Here is a 19,150-nt window from a genome sequence, read left to right on the forward strand (position 1 = left end):
CTCTCTGTCAAGTAAATAAATAAATAAAATCTTAAAAAAAAAAGACCTGTCTTATTTATAGGGATAAAATATAATTCAATTAAAATTGCTCTAATAAACTGACCCCTTTTGAGTAGTAGGGAAAACACCTAGAAACCTGATTAGAATTCTGACAATTTTCTTTCATGTTCTCTATCAGTTATTGATTTTATAGGACAAGGTGGCCATTGAGGCTTCACCATCCCTAGTCTTTTTTTTTTTTAAGATTTTATTTATTTATCTGACAGAGAGATAGCCATTGAGGGTACACCAACAGGGGGAGTGGGAGAGGAAGAAGCAGGCTCCCAGCAGAGAAGGGAGCCCAATGCGGGGTGTGATCCCAGAACCCTGGGATCACACTCTGAGCCAAAGGCAGATGCCCAACGACTGAGCCACCCAGGCGCCCCTCACCGTCCCTAGTCTTGCAGCACACTGGCCTGAACCCCTTAACTCAGACTCTAGCTGTGGACTCCTTGTTTTTCCCTAGAAAAAGTTTCTAGTACTTAGACTGGAAATTTAGTACCCGTACTTAAAGAGGCTGAAAATGTCTTTTTAAATTGTAATGATAACTTCTCAACAACACTTTGGAAGCCCCCTAAGAACAAAAACCGTGTGTCTCCTCTCATTGAAAAACTAAAAATAATATAAATAAATAATGTAGTCAGATCGAGGATTTCTTTGGCTCAGTTTTAATGTGATTTGGAGATGGCTCTGGGCAACTTGGCAAAACCAGTGTTCTTAATCAGTGACAAAAGAACACTTCAGCTTCTAAGCACCTGGGAAGTACGAACAGCTTTCCCTATTCACTGTGTTCAAACTCCTTTCTGGGCCACATTAGCAGCCATAAGCAATAGAGTGCACCCCCAGACATCCCCAAATTTAGCAAATCCAGTTTTTGCTAAACCTGGTAACGGTAGTCATTGAAGGCTGGGCAGAAAGAATTTCAACAAAAAATAGTCTTTTAATTTAATTAATTATTTTTTTTTTTAGTGGTGGGCAGCACAGTTTATTGAGTAATAGTACAAAGCTCCAAAAGAGGGAGGAAATTTGAGAGGGTTGCCCAAAAAATAGTAAAGAATATGTTTCTTATAAAGATTGAGCTGGGCTGATTAAAATCTAAGTTGAAATTCTTAGAGTGGGAGCCAAACAGCCATACCTCAAATGCCCCTGCAAGCCTGGCTGGCAGCAGCTAGAGAAGGTTCTAGAGGTTACTGGAAATTGGAGTGGGATGGGAAGGCTCTCCCAGTGGATTATAGGCTTTGGAGCAGACTCGGAGAGTGATGCTGGTGGGTGTCCTGAGTGGGTTCTTTAAAGAGTTGCTGGAGTTTGAAGGGTGGGAGCTGTGCCTGCAAATAATCCTGGGAAAAAACAAACTACATATTGACTTTGCATCTCCCACAAGGTCAGTGAACCCGGGCATTAATTTAAAGAAAGGAAAGTATGGCTGTCTGGGTCTAATTCTCATTGCTACAAGTAGAAATAAGCAGATCTTAAAGGTTATATGGACACATTATATCTGTATATGTAATTTGTGAATTTTTAGAACATTTTATTCTGAACATTTTCAAGCATACAGTACTCTAACAATTCCCACATACTTATCACCTAGACTGAATAATCATTAATATTTTGCTTCATTTGTTTTTTAGCAGAAGTATTTTAAAGTAAATCTCATCATCATATTTCTCCCTTAAGAGGCAACTGGTTGGCTCAGCTGGAAAAACATGCAACTGTTGATCTCGGGGTTATGAGTTCAAGTCCCATGTTGGGCCTAGAGCTTACTTAAAAAAAAATTTCCCCCTTAAATATTCCCATATACAATCTCTAAAAGGAAGGGTATTTTTTTTCCATAAATATAATACCATTATCACCCCTAACAAAGTGAACAACCCTTCTTTAATATTCTCTCATGTCTGGTCTGCATTTGGTTTCCCTAACTGCCCCCAAATAAATACTCTTACCTTTCACAAGTTTTCTCAGACCCCCTTAGTTGGAATTAATCACTTATCTTTGGTGTCAGATCATGCCTGGGGTTATTTACAGGCACTAAATTGTATGAATCTTGAAGTAAGGGACTCATATCTTATTAATCTTTTAAATTTACAGAGCCCCTGTCTACAGGTTAATGCCTAGACTACTATAAAACTGTACTGCATTTTGAAAAGAAAGGACATTGGCAAAACAGGGCTCTGAGTTTCAGGTTATCAGTGGGCAAGGGCTACACCCAGTAATTTTAATCTGGGGGTCACGATAGATTCCTGTAAAATTTCTTTCTTCCTTCCTCCTTCCCCTTTGCTCTCCCTTCCTTTTTTCCTCTTTCCTTCCTGGAAACACTTATCTTTATTAAAAAATGAGGCTTTTTAAAGAAACTTGTGACAAAAGCAATTTTAGAAATACTACACAAGGAGCCTTAAAAGGCTCCTTTGATTCTATACAATACAAACCACAGAGAATTAATGTGGAGTTTTCTTCGATGTACTGATTAATGAACCTAACCAAGCAGAAAATGCCTCCAGTTACAGCTCTGAGGTTAGAGTAAAAACCCTTATCAGAATAAGTGAGTGTGAAGCTACATTTACAATCTGCCTTATATAAAACAAATCTTTGCAAATATTAATTACTATTTATTGGATGTCTACTACAAGCAAGGCTGAATGCCAGGCACTTTACATACATTCTAACATTTTTTCCAGCCTATGCTAGGTTTGTCGCCATTTTACAGAATTATAAACAGACTCATAAAGTTAAGTAGTTTCCTCCAAGTCATTCAGCTGATAAAGTGTGGCTGGGTAGGCTCTGAGCTCAGGTCTGTTTCACTGCAAAGCCCATGCCTAGAACTAAAATAGGGTTGAAACAGATCTGAGCCTGGTCCTTTCCAGAGGACTGAAGATATTTCCCTTTTTTTTTTTTAAGATTTTTTTAAATAAAGATTTTATTTATTTATTCGACAGAGATACAGAGATAGAGACAGCCAGCGAGAGCGGGAACACAAGCAGGGGGAGTGAGAGAGGAAGAAGCAGGCTCCCAGCGGAGGAGCCTGATGTGGGGCTGGATCCCATAACGCCAGGATCACGCCCTGAGCCGAAGGCAGACGCTTAACCGCTGTGCCACCCAGGCGCCCCTGTTTTTAAGATTTTTTTTATCTATTTATTTGTCAGAGAGACAGAGTACAAGCAGGGGGAGCTGCAGGCAGACGGAGAAGCAAGCTCCCCCCTAAGCAAGGAGCCCCGTGTAGGACTTGATCCCAGGACTCTGCTCACGACCTGAGCAGAAGGCAGACGCTCAACGGACTGAGCCACCCAGGCGCCCATATGTTTTCGTTTCAATGTTAACTCATAGCTTGAACTTCAAACAGTTTTAAAATAATTGTTTTTAAATAACTATTTTAGAAGAACCGAGCTAGTGCTCTTGGCTTAATTGCAGTAGCCAAAGAGCGCGGTGCAGCAAGAACAGTGGTGTCGGGAGCCAGACAGACCCGGGTTCTGATTACATCTCCGCCACTTCCCGGCTACGTGACTAGAGCGTCTCTGAGCCTAAATAACATACTCACCTTGCAGAAACTCCGGGAAGATTCCGGCACAGAGTCTGGCACATGGCCCTAGCTTAATGGAAGGGTTAGCAGGATTTCCGTGCCTTGGCCGCCTGCTGTGCAAGGCAAGGCTGCTAGTTTAGGGGCGCGTTAAAAGGAGATCTCAAGACAACGGCAAAGACTGTCGTCTCCGAGACGGAAAACTTTCCAAAGCTGATTCTGTTTCTTCTCCCTCACCTTCTGATTTTTTCCATTTAAAGAAATGGGAGGGAGGAAATGGAAATTAAAAATTTTTCATAGAACAAATCAGGACAGCATGGGAGTTCTTCTGAAATGAATTTTGTAATTTAATTTTAATTATCTCCATATGTGTGCTGCATCATCTTGGAGCTTTTAATGTGATTGGATTAATTTTAATTGACCTGCCTGCACCTGGGAGCCCCACGGGGGGGGGGGGGGGTCCTTCGCCCCCGCCTCCCCGCCCCGGCTCTGCGGCTCCTTTTCCGGACCGCCTTTTAGAGGGCTTGATTTTCATCCAGGCCTTGGCCATCAGAGCTCCGCTTGCCTTCAAGGCCAAGCCCCTTGCTGGCGCTGGGCCTGGTCCCGGTCCCGAGCGCCAACGATGAGCCTCAGCTCTCGCCAGGCGGCAGGTAAGGACCACGCCGGGCGGCAGGTAAGGACCACGCCGGGCGGCAGGGGGCGCCAGTGCCCGCGTTCGGCTGCGTCGCGTCCGCGGGCAGGACGTCCTGCAGAGGGCGCCCAGGAGCCGGGCGCGGAGCGGGGAAAGCGAGTCAGGCCCCGCTCGCCCCCAGCCCGGTCCGCGTGACCGGAGTGCCTTGGCCCTGCCCATCTTTTGTGGTCGGTATATAAGTGCGGCCGCCGTGACCCAGTTCGGTTCTGGGCGTTCGCATCGTCCGCGCGTGTCGCCCGGCCCCGCCTCCCAGGTGAGCTGCCTTGGGGAGTCCGTTGGCCGGTTGGCCTTAGGTTGGGTCCTAGTGGAAGAAGTTTTTTGCTCAATATCTTGGTTTTTTGTGTGTGTGTGTGTGTTTTTTTTTTTTAATTCTAGATTTGGCATTCTACACTGAAGTCATCATGAACATTTTCCAACTCCTGAGGAAAAAGAAGGAAGTAAGTTTTTAAGACCACTGAAATTCATTCTTGACTTTAAAATACTACTTTTTAAAGATGAAAAGATGGTGCGGATTTTGAAGAAAGTATAAAGTGATAGCTAGCTATTCTGTTATATTTCACATGTTTCACATTGAAACATCGGGATATTTACCTCACCGTGTTCCCTGTTAGCTTATTCCTTTGGTGCTGATCATGACCACGGCAGCGGTTGGAGCTTCGTCTTTTGCTGTATATTCCCTTCAGAAAACTGATGTGATGTAAGTAGGCATCATTTGTAAAGACATGTTTAGCAGTGTTAGGTTGACCTTCGTAATGAAATGCATGGTGTCGGTTTCCTAGTTTTACCCCCAGGATAAGAATGTCAAATCGTGCACTTGGAGTGGGGACTAGAAAGCTTCCTGGCACCAGGAGACTGTTAAATTATGGTACTAATAAAATCAATTTGTCCCTTGTATCTGAATATCCTTTCATCCATTGGCCCTCTTCCGCTTCTGCGGCAAAGTGTAATTTTTTTAACTTAAGCTTTGAATTTTAAAGTTCTTAAATGGTCTTTTGGGATATATGTCATCAAAGTTTAATCATTCTTTTAATGAAATTTTTAAATTTCCATGTATTAGAAAGATCTTTCCTAACGTGGTAGTTTATAGATTCAGTTGTCTACAGTGAATCTAATCTCAGCTCTGGATACAAAAAGATAAAATACCAGGTATCCTGGAATATGAGGAAGAGAAAAGCTTGGAACTGATCTTGGCAGAGGGCAGGGCTGGCAAGGGGGGTAAAGCCAGGCTCTGACAGCGGGGACTTTTGAGGTGCGGTTCACCACCTGCAGAGTTCAAGCCTGGCCCTTCTGCCTGCCCCAGAAACCAGGGCAAGAACATTTTTTGCTTGTTCTTATCCTGGCACTTCCACGCCCATTACTCTTCAGCTTATGGAAGCATTCTCCCATCCAGCCCAACAGAGGGAACACAGACCTTCTACCCTGCCCAGGAATTGGTCTTCAAAGTTTGAGCCAAACCCCGAGGCTCCCGTACGCTAACCTTCCATCAGTTTCAGTGGACTAACGGATGAATGCCTGTTTATCAGTCTGGATCTGTCCCAGCATGTTTATAGACCCAATGTCAGCGTTGGTTTAAGTTCACTTACTTTAGTGTTTAATCAGCTTTCTTTCATTTTTAGCATTGATCGGAAAAGAAATCCAGAACCTTGGGAAACTGTGGATCCTAATGTCCCTAGAAAGGTATTGCTACATTAAAAAGTGGTATACGGGGCACCTGGGTGGCTCAGTTGGTCAAGTGTCCGACTTTTGATTTTGCTCGGATCATGATCTCAGGGTTGTGGGATTGAACCCCCATGTTGGGCTCTATGCTCAGCACAGAGTCCCCTTGAGTTTCTCTCCCTCTGCCCCTCCCCCAGCCCCTGCTCTCTCTGAAGTAAGTATTTTGTTTTAAAGTGATTTACATTTAGCCTGAGCTTTAGCATCGTCGTCAGCAAAATGGATTTAATACGTTTCACATTTAGAGTGCCATTTAGTGTAGTGGTGAAGGGAACGCTGTGGAGTTCTGGAAATCCTAGTTCAAATCCTTGTTCCATTATTCAAGGGAGATTTTGGACAACCTGGCCTTTCTGAGGCTCTTAGGATCTCTAAAATGGGCTCAATAATTGGGCTGTACCTCAAAGTTAAGAGGATTAAAAAAAGTAAAATACATAAAACCCTTTAGCATAGTGGCTGGCCCAGAGTACCTACTCAATATTAACTTTCATCATTATTGTAATACATTGTCTCATTGTAGCCATTATTTATCTAAAATTAATATAAGGTCTGTTGTGATAAATAACAGGAGCTCCAGGAAACGGGAAACAGGAGTGGCCTTTTCTTTAAGCAAAATCAGCTAATGGTCGCAATAGCAAAGATTTTTTAACATTTGAAATATTTTTTTTAAAGATTTTATTTATTTATTTGACAGAGATAGAGACAGCCAGCGAGAGAGGGAACATAAGCAAGGGGAGTGGGAGAGGAAGAAGCAGGCCCATAGTGGAAGAGCCTGATGTGGGGCTCGATCCCATAACGCCGGGATCATGCCCTGAGCCGAAGGCAGATGCTTAGCCGCTGTACCACCCAGGTGCCCCAACATGTGAAATATTTTGGAAATAAGTAACATTGAGTCTGTTGGAACTAACACTACTTAGGTCTGTCAGGAAATCTTTTTTTTTTTAACAAAACTTTCAAATAGCAGAGTTTGACCTAATGAAGGACATTTAGAATCTTTAAAACTACCTGCATCTCTAAGCAAAATAAGTCAGAGCAAGACAAATACCATATGATTTCACTCATATGTGGAATTTAAGAAACAAAACAAATGAGGAAAGGGGAAAAAAGAGGCAAACCAAGAAACAGACTCTTAACTTTGGAGGACAAACTGGTGGTTACCAGAGGGAGCTGGGCGGGGGATGGGGGAAATAGGTGATGGGGATTAAGGAGTGAACTTGCCATGAGCACTGAGTAATGTAAAGAATTGTTGTATGCCTGAAACTAATATAACATTGTATGTTAATGATACTGGAATTCAATTTTTAAATTAAAAAAAAAAAAAACAAAGCAAAAATCCCCCACCTACATCTCCTAGATCCTGGGGTAATAGAAAACTTGTGAGGATAAATGAGAATCTCTGAATTTGAGTTTTTTGGAAGTCAAGGACTGTCCACAGCTCTGCCCCTTTTCCCTTATTGTATAACTTAGATCGTTTGTACCGTTGCTGAGTAATTACAATGAGAAAATTTGGTTAAGAGCCTACTATGTGCCAGGCTCCTGTGCTGGACCATTACACATGCATTCATCGGGAGCAGACACACTTTTTGAACTTACTGTTCACATAAAGCTGTGGGAAACTTAGAAATCTAGAACCTGTTATGTGAAAGTGGGCAAATACATATGACCTTTCTTTCTGATCCTATAACACTCAGGAGCCCAAAGGCTATTTAGAGCCCATATTACTGTTTTGTGCATGTTTTTAGTGATGGAGAGAGATGGTTCTTTGACTACATATATTATGGTGATGCTCTTTCCAAAGGGAAGTGTGGACAAATCCCATAAAGGGATGTGAGGACGAAGGACAGATCCTAAAAAAATTTGCGTTTTCCTTCTTCTTTTTTTTCCCCCCAAGCTTCTAACAATCAACCAACAGTGGAAACCCATTGAAGAATTGCAGAAAGTCCGAAGGGCCACCAAGTGACCAGCCCTTGCTTCTTTCTTCCAAAGAATACTCTATGAATCTAGTGGAAACATTGCTGCACAAACTAGATGATGGATACCAGTGTGTGGAAATGCTTCTGCTACATTTTTAGGGCTTGACTACATTTTTGGGCTCTGGATAGGACTTACAAAGGCAGTGTAGCAATAACCACATAGTTCAAAAATAAGTTTGTGTTTATTTTCTTGTAAATTTAATTTTACACATTGAAGTTTTTATGTTTATGATGCCCGAATGTTTTCCTTAAAGTGTATAAAGATTTGTAAACTAAATTGTCTATAATAAAATACTACTTGTGCGAGATTTCTTAAAGATACATCTTTAAATGGAGGAGAAAGCTCTTTTATGGGAGAAAAACACATTTTGAAGCATGGAGCTTCATTTTTAAAATATTACACAGTGCAAATTTCTGTGTAAACTTTTCTTGCAAATGTACTCATTCACCGGAAATTTATTGAGCCCCCTGCTGTTAGCTGTGCACCGTTCTTGTGCCGGTGAGATAAAGCAATGAATAAAACCAAATATTGGAGGGAGATGAATAAAAAATGGTGAGCACAATGAGGAAAATGAAGAAGATATAGGGGATGAGACTTGCAATGACAGGTGGTCTTGGAAGGAAGCGCTGGGATTATGGTGGTGAGTAGGAATGTGGGTCATGCCAAAATGGGCCCTGCAGATGCCAAGGCTAACAGGTGCTCTCGTGAGGGCTGGGGAGGGGGGAATGGAGAGCTTTGTGTGCACTCTGTAGGATGGGGCCACTTCACTCTGGCCAATGATGACTTGAAGACTGAAGGTGCAACCAAACCCAGCATGCCCTTGGGTTCCGCCTTGACTCTTGTTAAAAATGGGACCGAGTAGGAATTGCTTTCCATTACCTTTTTTTTTTAATTGAGATATAACTCACATACCATAGTATTCATCGATGTAAAGTGCACACTTTAGTGGTTTTTAGTATATTCACACAAAGCTTTACAACCATCTCCTCCATCTGACTTCAGAATATTTTCATCCCCCCAAAGAGAACCCTGTACCCATTGGCAGTCCTTCCCTCATTCCTGACCCCTCTGCTCCCAGCCACAGACAAACATTGATAAACTTAGTCTTTATGGATTTGCCTGTTCTGGACATTTAATATAAATGAAATCATACATTATGTAACCTTTGTGTCTAGCTCCTTTGATTAGCATAATGTTTTCAAGATTCATCCATGTTGTGCCACGTATGCGTATTTTATTCCTTTTTATGACTGATTTTCCACTGGATGGCTATGCCAGATTTTGTTTACCCATCAGTTGATGGACATTTGGACTGTTTCCATTTTTTGGCTGTTATATAAGTAATATTGCTGTGAACTGCCACGTCCATGGTTTTGTGGAGCCATATGTTTTCAGTTCTCTTGGGTATATATCTAAATTCATCAACTCTTTTTTTTTTTTTTAAAGATTTTATTTATTTATGTGACAGAGACAGCCAGCGAGAGAGGGAACACAGCAGGGGGAGTGGGAGAGGAAGAAGCAGGCTCATAGCGGAGGAGCCCGATGTGGGACTCGATCCCGGTACGCCGAGATCACGCCCTGAGCCGAAGGCAGGCGCTTTAACGACTGCGCCACCCAGGCGCCCCTCATCAACTCTTTTAAATAACGATAAATGCCTTTAAAATTTTTCTTTCTGAATATAATAGAAATCTAAGAGAAGAGCTATCCTCTCCCCTTCCTGGCAATAAAAAATAACCAGCTCTTGCTAGAGACTTTAAGCCTCTCAGACCATTCCTCCGACCTCGGTGACTCCTTAGCACCTCAGGGTTTCCCAGATGAAAAGCTCCAGTGGTTGATCTCAAGGTAGTCCACATACCAGCTGGAAGCACAGTTTTATTTGCTTAGGTTTTTAAAGTGCAATATAGTGCCATTTAGGCAAATAAAAATGAACAGCTTTGTGAAGGCTAGCCAAGTAGGAGAGCAAACTGTAGGATGTTTCATGAAGGGTAACTGTGGCTTTTAACTTCAAAATGCAAACTTGACTGAAATGCGGTGGCTTTAAGGGGTGACCGTGGCAGTGGAAGGTACCAGGCAGCAGGTTTGGGAGGGAGAAACCTTAAGAGCAATACTGATACTTAAATTTCAAAAGATTTATTGATTTTCCTTTTGGTTGTGTTCTTAGCATTTGCCCCAAATATTTTATTTTGAAAAATTTCAGCTATGCAGAGAAGTTGGCAAATTAGTACAAAGATTACTCATACTTTTTATCAAACATTTTGCCACATTTGCTGTATCTCTCTGTATATTATTATGTTCCATTAAAATGAACTCTTTGAGGGGTGCCTGGGTGGCTCGGTCAGTTAAGTGGACAACTCTTGATTTTGGCTCAAGTCAGGAGATCAAGCCCCGTGTCAGGCTCCATGGAGCCTGCTTGAGATTCTCTCTCTCCCTCTCCCTCTGCCCCCTGCCCGCCCCTCGTGTGCACATGCACGTGGTCTCTCTTTCTCTCTCTCTCAAAAATAAATAAATAAAAAGAAAATGAACTCCTAAAAAATAAGTACAGACCTCATAAAGTTTTTTATGCCTCGGGAAAGGACATTCTAGCTGACTGCAATACCGTTACCATTCCTGAAAAGATTCACACGAATTCCATAACATACAATCCATTTCCATTTTCTGTAACTGTAATGTCCTTTACAGCTGCATTTTTATGTCCAGAATCCAATCCAAGATTCACTTGCTGCATTTGGTTGTTAGGTGATTATGCTGAGTACTTGACAAATAGTGGTCATAAGCAGGACTCCAAAGGAGCTTGTGTAGAACGGCTATCCCAACAGAGTTTGATCTGGATAAGATTCCCTTGGATGTGGCCTTTGAATTTTTTCAATTTGAGATATGATAATAATTTCATATAAATTTAAATAGTTAAGAAATTGCCCCATTATGGAGCGTTCACTATGCGGTAGGCATTGTGCTGGCCTCAAGAATCTGACGTAGGAAAGGCAGACGCACCTATGAGCGAATCAGAGCAATACAGGGACAAGATACAGGAGAGAAATAAGCACGAGGTACGAAAGAAAGCCACCCAAAGAAGGTGGATTCTTGAAAAACCAATCATCGGAAGTTAGCAGTTCAAATGAGGTAGAAGTGCGTATTTGCCAGGGCATAGAAGGCTAAAATAGCATGTCTTCTGGAAACTTGAAGTTGTTTAATATGTGGAATTTAGTATTGGAGTGTAGAGTGGGATAGATGGAATGTGTAGGCCCTTTTATGCTGTTAGCGGGCAGGCACAAAGGGACCAGAAAGGGTTTAAAGTTGTGGCAGGAGGGAATACAGTTTACTGACGGGAGTGTCGGCTACAGCGAATAGGGTAGGGCGTGCACACTGGCGCGACTTCTTGGCTGGAAGCCAGAGAGCAGCTGCTGTGGGTGCTGGTCCAGGGAACAGGTGGTGAGGACCTGCTAACCAAGGCAATGGCAGAGGGAATAGAAAAAAGGAGGATGCGTTTGAGAGCCACTGGTGAGAAGACCTCAAGGCTTATTGAATGTAGATGGAGGATGTCCAAAATGACGGCCCAGTTTCTCCCCGGGGTAGGTGGGTGGGTTGTGGTGCCAAGGTGGAGAATATAGGAGGAAGAAAGTGGCATGTTGCAGGGAGGGGTAGATAAGGAAGAAAATGAGTTAGACTTTGAAATTGTTGCGTTTGGAAGTCCCGTGAGCTGATCTAGGTCGATTACTTCTGGAGAACTGCGAGGGGTGTGAGCTGGAGACAACCCAGGGGATGCTGAGAGCAACGGCGTGGACCAGGCAGCCTGCCGAGCGCTGAGGGCGTCAAAGCGAGGTGAAGCTGCGCAGAGAAGAACGTCCCCAGGAAACAGGAGGGGCAGAGGGGGAGGATCTGGTCCCAATGGGTTCTGAGAGAAGCGGTTGCAGGGATGGGGAGGGGGGACCCAGGAAGTGCGTCCTGGGGCCCAGAGGGGAGGAGCACTCTTCCGGGTTAGATTTTTCCAGTTTGCAATTAAACTAAAGCCCAGAGTCCTTTCAATTTTAGGCCTTCAGCCTTAAGCAAACATCTATAATTCTCTCTTATGTGAAAATAAGGTGTGAAGAAAGAAATAAAGTTAAAATCACATTCCATATGACCGGAAACTGGCGTGAGGTCTAGTGAAAATACTCGTTCATCATTTTTTTCCCCCTTGAGAAGCTTGCCTCACAGTTCAGTTGAGACTTTCTGGTAGAGAGTAAAATTACAGGCTCTGGAATCAGACTGCTCTGCCGCTTCACTTATGTTGCTTTGGACAAGCCTCAGATTCCTCAACGATAAAGAGCTGGGTTAGTTTTTACCCGCTTAGGTTAGTTGTGAAAATTACGTGAGGCAGTAAAGTACCAAGACTGGTATTTCACGGGGACAGCACTAGTTGTTCAAAAAGTGTTCCCTCCTTCTCCTTCTCCTCCTCCTCCTTCTCCTCTCCTCCTCCTCCTCCTCCTCCTCCTCCTCCCCCTCCTCCTCCTCCTCCTCCTCCTCCTCCTCCTCCTCCTCCTTCTTCTTCTTCTTCTTCTTTTTTGTTTAATTATTATCTCTGTAAAGTGGAAGGGTCTTAATGTATTTAAAATTATATTCTCCTGTAGGTGGGAACATGCCTGTTTGCAATTCACACATCCCTCCCTCCAGTGACTGGCCACCTTGGGTGCACAGCGCCCCAGTTACAAACCTTGGTGAGAGCACAAACACGCCCATAGATAAATACATCTCACCTGGGCTCTCTCCTACACAAATACCTAGCTAGAGATAAAAACCCCTACATCTATGCCCACATAGATGAACCACATCCAGAAAACACATAAGAACAAAAATATTTATATTTATATAATATAAAGGCACATCCTTAGAGACAACAAATGTGTGTATTTTAATAATCACTATATTCACGCAAGTACATTACCTATATTTTCACACTCAAAGTGATGATATGGGGTTTGAAAAAGAAGGCAGGGGGAGCTGAGTGCATGTACCCAAGAGAGCTATAGAAATCAAATTCGTTTTTCTGGTCATCGGCCCTTATAATATCTTTTCCCCATGCGTGGAAAGTTGTCTCAGGTAATTATGCCATTTTTCTCTAGAAACCAGAGTTTTGTGTTTGGTTTCGATGGTGTTTTATTCCATCATTTGCCCGTGTGCATACGACTTAGCTTTAAAATAAGAATTAGAATAAAATTAAGGAAAACCCCCAATTTTAAAACTCTTGCAGACTTGCAGAAAGTTGCTAAAACAAACTTTCTCATTCCCTTGGCATGACTTACAATACATATATAATAAAGTACTGCTTATTTGGAGAGTGGGCATGCTGTTTAAAAAATTAAACTTCACTTTTTTGTATTTACATCAAGTAGATGTGATTTTTCCTTTCCATAGCTGTGTGTAATTGTGAAGTTGATACTATTCCTCGATGTTTGTTAAGGCTATGTTGCCTCGGGAAAGTTAGCCTGACTTATTTTCTAATACCTTTGCTTATCTGAATTTTCCTTATCCACATAAATGGAGAAATGGATCTGTACCACAAGGCAAACGGGGCCTGTTGTTTGCTTCTTATTTGGAGACAAGTTCATTGAGTCAACCACTGAGCATTTCTCAGATTTTAAGTGTTTCAGATTTTTTTGAAGTGGCACCATTTATTTTATTTTGTTTTTAAGATTTTATTTATTGGTCAGAGAGAGAGAGAGCGCGCGTGCGCACAAGCAGGGGGAGCAGCAGGCAGAGGGAGAAGCGGGCTCCCCGCTGAGCAGAGAGCCAGCCGTGGGGTTGATTCCAGGACCCCGGGATCATGACCTGAGCTGAAGGCAGACATTTAATTGACTGAGCCACCCAGGCGTCCCGGCCCCATATACTTTTACAATTATTTTTTAAATTAAGGTATCGTTTGGATATAATAAAATAGGTCTTAATGGTTCAGTTAGAAGAGGTTTGATCATTGTACACGTCCATGAAGGCATCATGCGAAAGAAGCTACTGAACATTTCTATCACCCCAGAAAGTTCTCTTGCGGCACTTTTTATTTATTTATTTATATGTATGTATTATTTATTATTTTATTTTCTATTTGTTTTTTTATTAACAAGCAAAATAATATTTAAAAAAGCAACAACGCAAGACCAACCACCTTCAAGTGGTTGGAACAGCAATGAGTCAAACTGCTGCTGGAGTTCCCGGATGTCGCCGGGCCCGCGCTCTCTCGTTGCGAGGCAGGACGCAGGCGCGTGACTGTGCGTTTAGGTGCATACGTGACCAAGACACGCCAGAGAGATGGGAACCCCCGGAGAAGACAAAGCATGCGGCGCTTTTTCTCAGGCGATCCCACAGCGCTCTGCCCTCTTCGTCTGGATCCTCTGCGGTCCCTGTTCCAGCGGAGCTTGTGACAGTCCCAAATCGCTCCTTCCTCTTTTTCCGCTTCTCATCATCTTCAGGCTTTCTGGAGATGATGCCAACCAAATCTTCGAGCTCTTCTCTTCAGCTGATCCGGGTTAACCATAGTCTTCGCGTCCCATGACAGGCCTTTGAATTGAACTGAAGAAATCCGAACCTCGTGCCCGGGCAGTCTTCCTACTCTCCAAGCTCGCTGGTACGGAACCGTCGGCTCTCTCCTGCAGCCTCTCCGCCTGTGGTATCTCAGAAGTCATTCTGACCCCCTTCTTCTCTGCTGCCACCTCAGCAGCCGTCTCGGGGTTCATCCTCTTGGACAGGTGGTTCTTCCCGTTTCACCTCCACTACGTCTTCATCTGCCTCCTCCTCAGCGTGCGCTTCCAGATATGCCGGGAGCATGCTGGTGAGATCTTGTCTTACTCCCTTGGTCTCCAAACCACGAGCAAGACATTCTGCTTTAGTTCGGCAGCTTGCAGTTCCACCATCTCCGCTGCCATCTTGTTACCCCTCCAGTCCCCCCTTTTGTGGCACTTTTTAAATTAAAACCCACGGAACTGGGGCACCTGAAGGGCTCAGTGGGTAAAGCATCTGAGGCTTGATTTTGGCTCAGGTCATGATCTCAGGTTTACGGGATCGGGCTCTGTGTTCAGCAGGGAGTCTGCTCAAGATTCTCTCTCTCCCTCTGCCCCTCTAGCCGCATGCTCTGTCCTCCATCTCTCTCTCTCTCTATATATGTATATATAATATAAATAAATAAATAAATTTTTTTAAAAGATTTTATTTATTTATTTGACAGAGAGAGAGACAGCCAGCGAGAGAGGGAACACAAGCAGGGGGAGTGGGAGAGGAAGAAGCAGGCTCATAGTGGAGGAGCCTGATGTGGGGCTCGATCCCATAACGCCGGGATCACGCCCTGAGCCGAAGGCAGACGCTTAACGACTGAGCCTTCCAGGCGCCCCTAAATAAATAAATCTTTGAAAAACCCCCACCAAACTGTACACTCAAAAAGGGTGAATTTTATGGTATATGAATTATTGCCTCCCCCTTCAAAAACAAAAAAGAATCCACTCCACATTAACTTGTGATCTTACCTCAAGAAATAAGGCAGGTTGACGTATTTTTTTCCCACCATATGAGGTAATCCCTTACCCTATAAATTACATTTGATTTGCTTTTATTTCTGGAAACAAGAAATTGGACGTTGCTGAAGATTGTAAGAAACACACTAACAAGGTCCCTTGGACCAGGGCTTCTAGTTCAGTCTGTCCCTGCAGGGGCAACAAATAGGCTTCCCTACGTGCAGAGACCTGGGAGCAGAGTCCGGGCGCCGGGTTTACCTAGTGTCTAAGCGACACAAACATTACCCCCCACAGAGGAAGGGCCCCGGGCGGGTACAAGAGTTACCATAGCAACAAGACTATGCTGGCAGTAAATCCTCTCCGGGGCCAGGCTGTAACCAAGTGAAGCAGAAGTTAGGTTGACTTCACAGCTGGGTTGGCATATGCTTCCCCGACTGCGCTGCCACGGGTGTGTGTGAGAGCTCGGCCCGAGAGCCCGGAACCCGCCATGTCACCGGATCCAGTCCTGCACCAGCAATCTGCCTCATTCTCTCAGTAGAACAGTGGTTCTCAGCTGTACATCAGAATCTCCTGGAAGGCGTGTTAAATGTGGATTGCTGGGCCCTAAGCCCAGAATTTCTGCTCTGGTGTATCCAGGGTGGGACCCAAGCACCTGGGTGTCTAACACGTTCCCGGGTGAGGCTGGTGGTGCTGGTCCGGGTGCCACACTTTGAGCATGGTGTCGAAGCTCTTTGCTCCTTGTAACATTTGGTAACTTGTGGGGAATTCTGCCAGGGGCTGAGCCATGTGGAACTCTTGCTCTCAGGAGAGCAGGTCAAGCCAGGCCTGGAAGACCCGGGTGGGAACGCCTCTCCCAGCAGGGCTGCGCTGGCCGCCTGCTCGGTCACACTGGTCTGCCACTTAACCCGACGAGCAGTGCATTTATCAGGCGTGTGGGTAGATGCTTGTGCCCTTGAGAACGTCCTCATTTCTCTGCAGAGGTGACACCACTGACCACCCTTATCAGGACCGATGGTAGCGGTTCCTCCAGGGACAATTGAATCGCATGTTACTGTGGCTGCCCGGCTGACACAGTGGGCCAGGAGCAAACAGACAGGTTCTGACTCCAGGTTCTGCCAGTCAAGAGCTGGGTGACTGGGACAAGCTTCCTAACTTCTCGGAACCTTGTTTTGCAAAGGGAGATTCATCTCAGGAGTAGGCCTGTGTGGCAGGTTAATATTTAGAAACGTTTTCACTGTGCTGTTACATGGCTGCCTCATTTCCTCATTGATCTGCTCCCCTCCAGTTGTAAGCAGGGAGCATTGCTTGCCTCAGGGGGAGGGCTGCAGGTGCGAGCACCCACCTACTCCCAGGGCAGTCAGTTCCACTGGCAGCAACGGCATCACCTGGGACTGTGCCCCAGGCTGACTCAGTCTGAATCTCTGGGGTAGGGAAGGCCCAGGAGTCTGTGTTTTAACACATAACCCTTCAGGTTATTACACACAGCTAAAGTTTGAGAAGTTCTGGTCTAGAACAAAGAAGTTTCCATGAAGATCAGGCTTCAAAATCCATAGCCAAGGGGCGCCTGGGTGTCGTAGTTGGCCAAGCCTCTGACTCTGAGTTTTGGCTCAGGTCATGATCTCAGGGGTGTGAGATGGAGCCCTGCGTTGGGCTCTGCAGAGCAGCGAAGAGTCTGCTTGAGATTCTCTCCCTCTCCCTCTGCCCCTCCCCCATAAATGAATGAATGAATGGATGAATGAACGAATGAATGAATGAATGAATACATCTTTAAAAAAATCCAGAGCTGAGACCACAGCCCGCAAGCCAGGGTGCGTATATGTGCGACATGCTAGGAGAGAAAGGGTGTTTCTTTGGCGGGACAAAGCTTGAGAAACAGCACAGAGCTTATGTCCTAAGCCATGGAGTCAGGAAGAATTTGTGAGGGTGTAGTAGCTATCTGTACATCCAAAAGGAAAACCAATTTGATTGGCAGGAAGGAGAGAGAATGAGAGGGGGTGAGATTAGATTATTTGAGGGCCCATGGTATTCCCAGCCCCCTTCTCAAAGACCCTCAGGAGGCCTGGCTTGCAAAGGCTTAGGAGGCTGGTCAGACCCTCCCCGGAGCTTAAAGGAAGAGGCAGACAGGAGTTAACAGTCAGAGGCACACAACCTGGAGAGAAAAGTCAAGACTGAGAAGCCATCATAGGGCCACTGGCACCCCATGTTACTGAGGGAGTAGACATGGAGAGAAGCCAGTCAGGAGAGAGAAAGCGAGCTGAGCAGAAAGCCAGAAAGAAGCCACGCTGACGAGACAGCCCCTGTCCAGCGCCAATAGGACCATTAGCATGAGCCAAGAGCCCTGAAAAGCCCTGAGGGTGGCTCAGACGCAAAGCCTCCAAGGGAACAGGCATCAGCCATCTCCCGATGGTTGACAGTTTGGTCTCTGAGCCTCAGCTGGCTAGTCCCAGGGTCACTTCTCCAGGCCTGCCCTGGCCCTCGCCCTGCGCTGCCCCTGCCCAAGTTTCCATCTGGGGGCATCCCCTGTGGACCTTTGGCTCTAGAGGAGCTGGCACTGAGGAGGGCGTCCCCTCCGGGTCCTGCGGCTGGAGAAGGGGCCTGGGAGGGGTCTGGGCTGCACTGCCCTGCACTGTTGGGCAATCTGGGCGTGTCCCGAGGTTCCTGGAAAGTTGGCTCATTTCCTCCTCGGTGAGGTCAGTTTCAGTTTAAGCTGCTTTGCATAAAAAAACAAAAATCCTCTTTCCTCTTGACCGGAAAACATGGAGCCTGAGTTGGCATTGAGTAAGGATGGGGCAGTGAGAAGACTCGGGTTTTCCTCTTGTTCTTCAGGACCGGGGGAGGGGGAGAGTCACTCAACCAGGCAAGGTGTGCCTGGAATCTTGCTAAGCAAACTCTGGAACATGGTCCGTAATCGTTGGTGGATTAATGGGCAAACCTCTTCCTCAAACCTTGTCTGACTCCTGCGCAGACCTGCCTCCCTGCACTGCCACAATCCTGTGGCCCTTTTCTTCAGAAACCTTATCGCAGTGTCATTGTATGTGGATTTGGGAAATTAAGTTCTTCCCCCACCAAAGTGGAGCTCCGTGAGGAGCTGGGTGTTTTGCTTGCCGTGGACTCACTAGCAGCTGGCATGTGCCTGGCACACAGCAGGCGCTCGTCATATATATTTGTTCAGTAAATGAGTACTTAAAATGCCCAAGGTTAAGTATGCCAAAGGTCAATTATGGCATGAGTCTTTGCAAAAAGATTCGTCACTGGGCTTCATCATTCCGAAAACATTTGAGGAGCACCTGCCACGTGCCCTGTCCTGCGCTAGGTAACACGGGGAGGGCCTACACAAGGGTGAAGAAAACAGGATCTCTACCCATAAGAGTAAGGGCAGGCTGGGGGTGAGACCCATCTTGTGCTGTGGCTGCTCTCGTGCCTTCCTCTGTTGTCCTCCTGTAAACAAAGCTGTTTCCCCTATGGCCGTGGTGGGGTGAAGCCATGAGGCACATCCTAGCCCCCAAGATTAGAAGACCAGACTCTGAGTGATGGCTTCTCACAGTCGGGCAGAAGTGAATCACGACTTGGAACTAGAGAGGCAGGAAGTCCAGCATCGGGAGAGATCTCAGAGATGGTCCGAGTCTGTTGTCCCTGGACCCTCCAGGTAGGAGCCCAAGGGACTGTGTGAATTCGGGAAGCCCCAAGCTTGCTGCATTGAAGAGCTGCCCCCCAAGTGCTGTGGTACAGATCAGATGAGATCGTGCTGCCAGC

The 19,150-nt window shown here is 45.2% G+C and overlaps 1 protein-coding gene and 1 pseudogene across 1 annotated transcript; one reads left to right on the forward strand and one right to left on the reverse strand.

The window, feature by feature from the left end:
• Positions 1–4,386: 4,386 nt before the first annotated feature.
• On the forward strand, positions 4,387–10,403 carry CUNH15orf48 (chromosome unknown C15orf48 homolog). Its single transcript, XM_026518414.4, has 5 exons — positions 4,387–4,491; positions 4,614–4,675; positions 4,850–4,935; positions 5,855–5,915; positions 7,840–10,403. Exons 2-5 carry the CDS (start codon positions 4,640–4,642, stop codon positions 7,906–7,908), a joined length of 252 nt encoding a protein of 83 aa, XP_026374199.1. The 5' UTR covers positions 4,387–4,491; positions 4,614–4,639; the 3' UTR covers positions 7,909–10,403.
• Positions 10,404–14,242: 3,839 nt separating this feature from the next.
• LOC113269570 (SAP domain-containing ribonucleoprotein-like) lies at positions 14,243–14,815 on the reverse strand (annotated as a pseudogene).
• Positions 14,816–19,150: the final 4,335 nt, after the last annotated feature.

This window comes from Ursus arctos, unplaced genomic scaffold, assembly GCF_023065955.2.
Source record: "Ursus arctos isolate Adak ecotype North America unplaced genomic scaffold, UrsArc2.0 scaffold_36, whole genome shotgun sequence".
NCBI classification, from domain to species: domain Eukaryota; kingdom Metazoa; phylum Chordata; class Mammalia; order Carnivora; family Ursidae; genus Ursus; species Ursus arctos.

Excerpts from the sequence above, each read along its gene's own strand:
- CUNH15orf48 (XM_026518414.4), top strand. The coding sequence starts at position 4,640 with ATGAACATTTTCCAACTCCTGAGGAAAAAGAAGGAA. Across the intron at positions 4,676-4,849 it reads TCCTGAGGAAAAAGAAGGAA|CTTATTCCTTTGGTGCTGAT; the intron begins GTAAGTTTTTAA and ends GTTCCCTGTTAG. Across the intron at positions 4,936-5,854 it reads CTTCAGAAAACTGATGTGAT|CATTGATCGGAAAAGAAATC; the intron begins GTAAGTAGGCAT and ends TTTCATTTTTAG.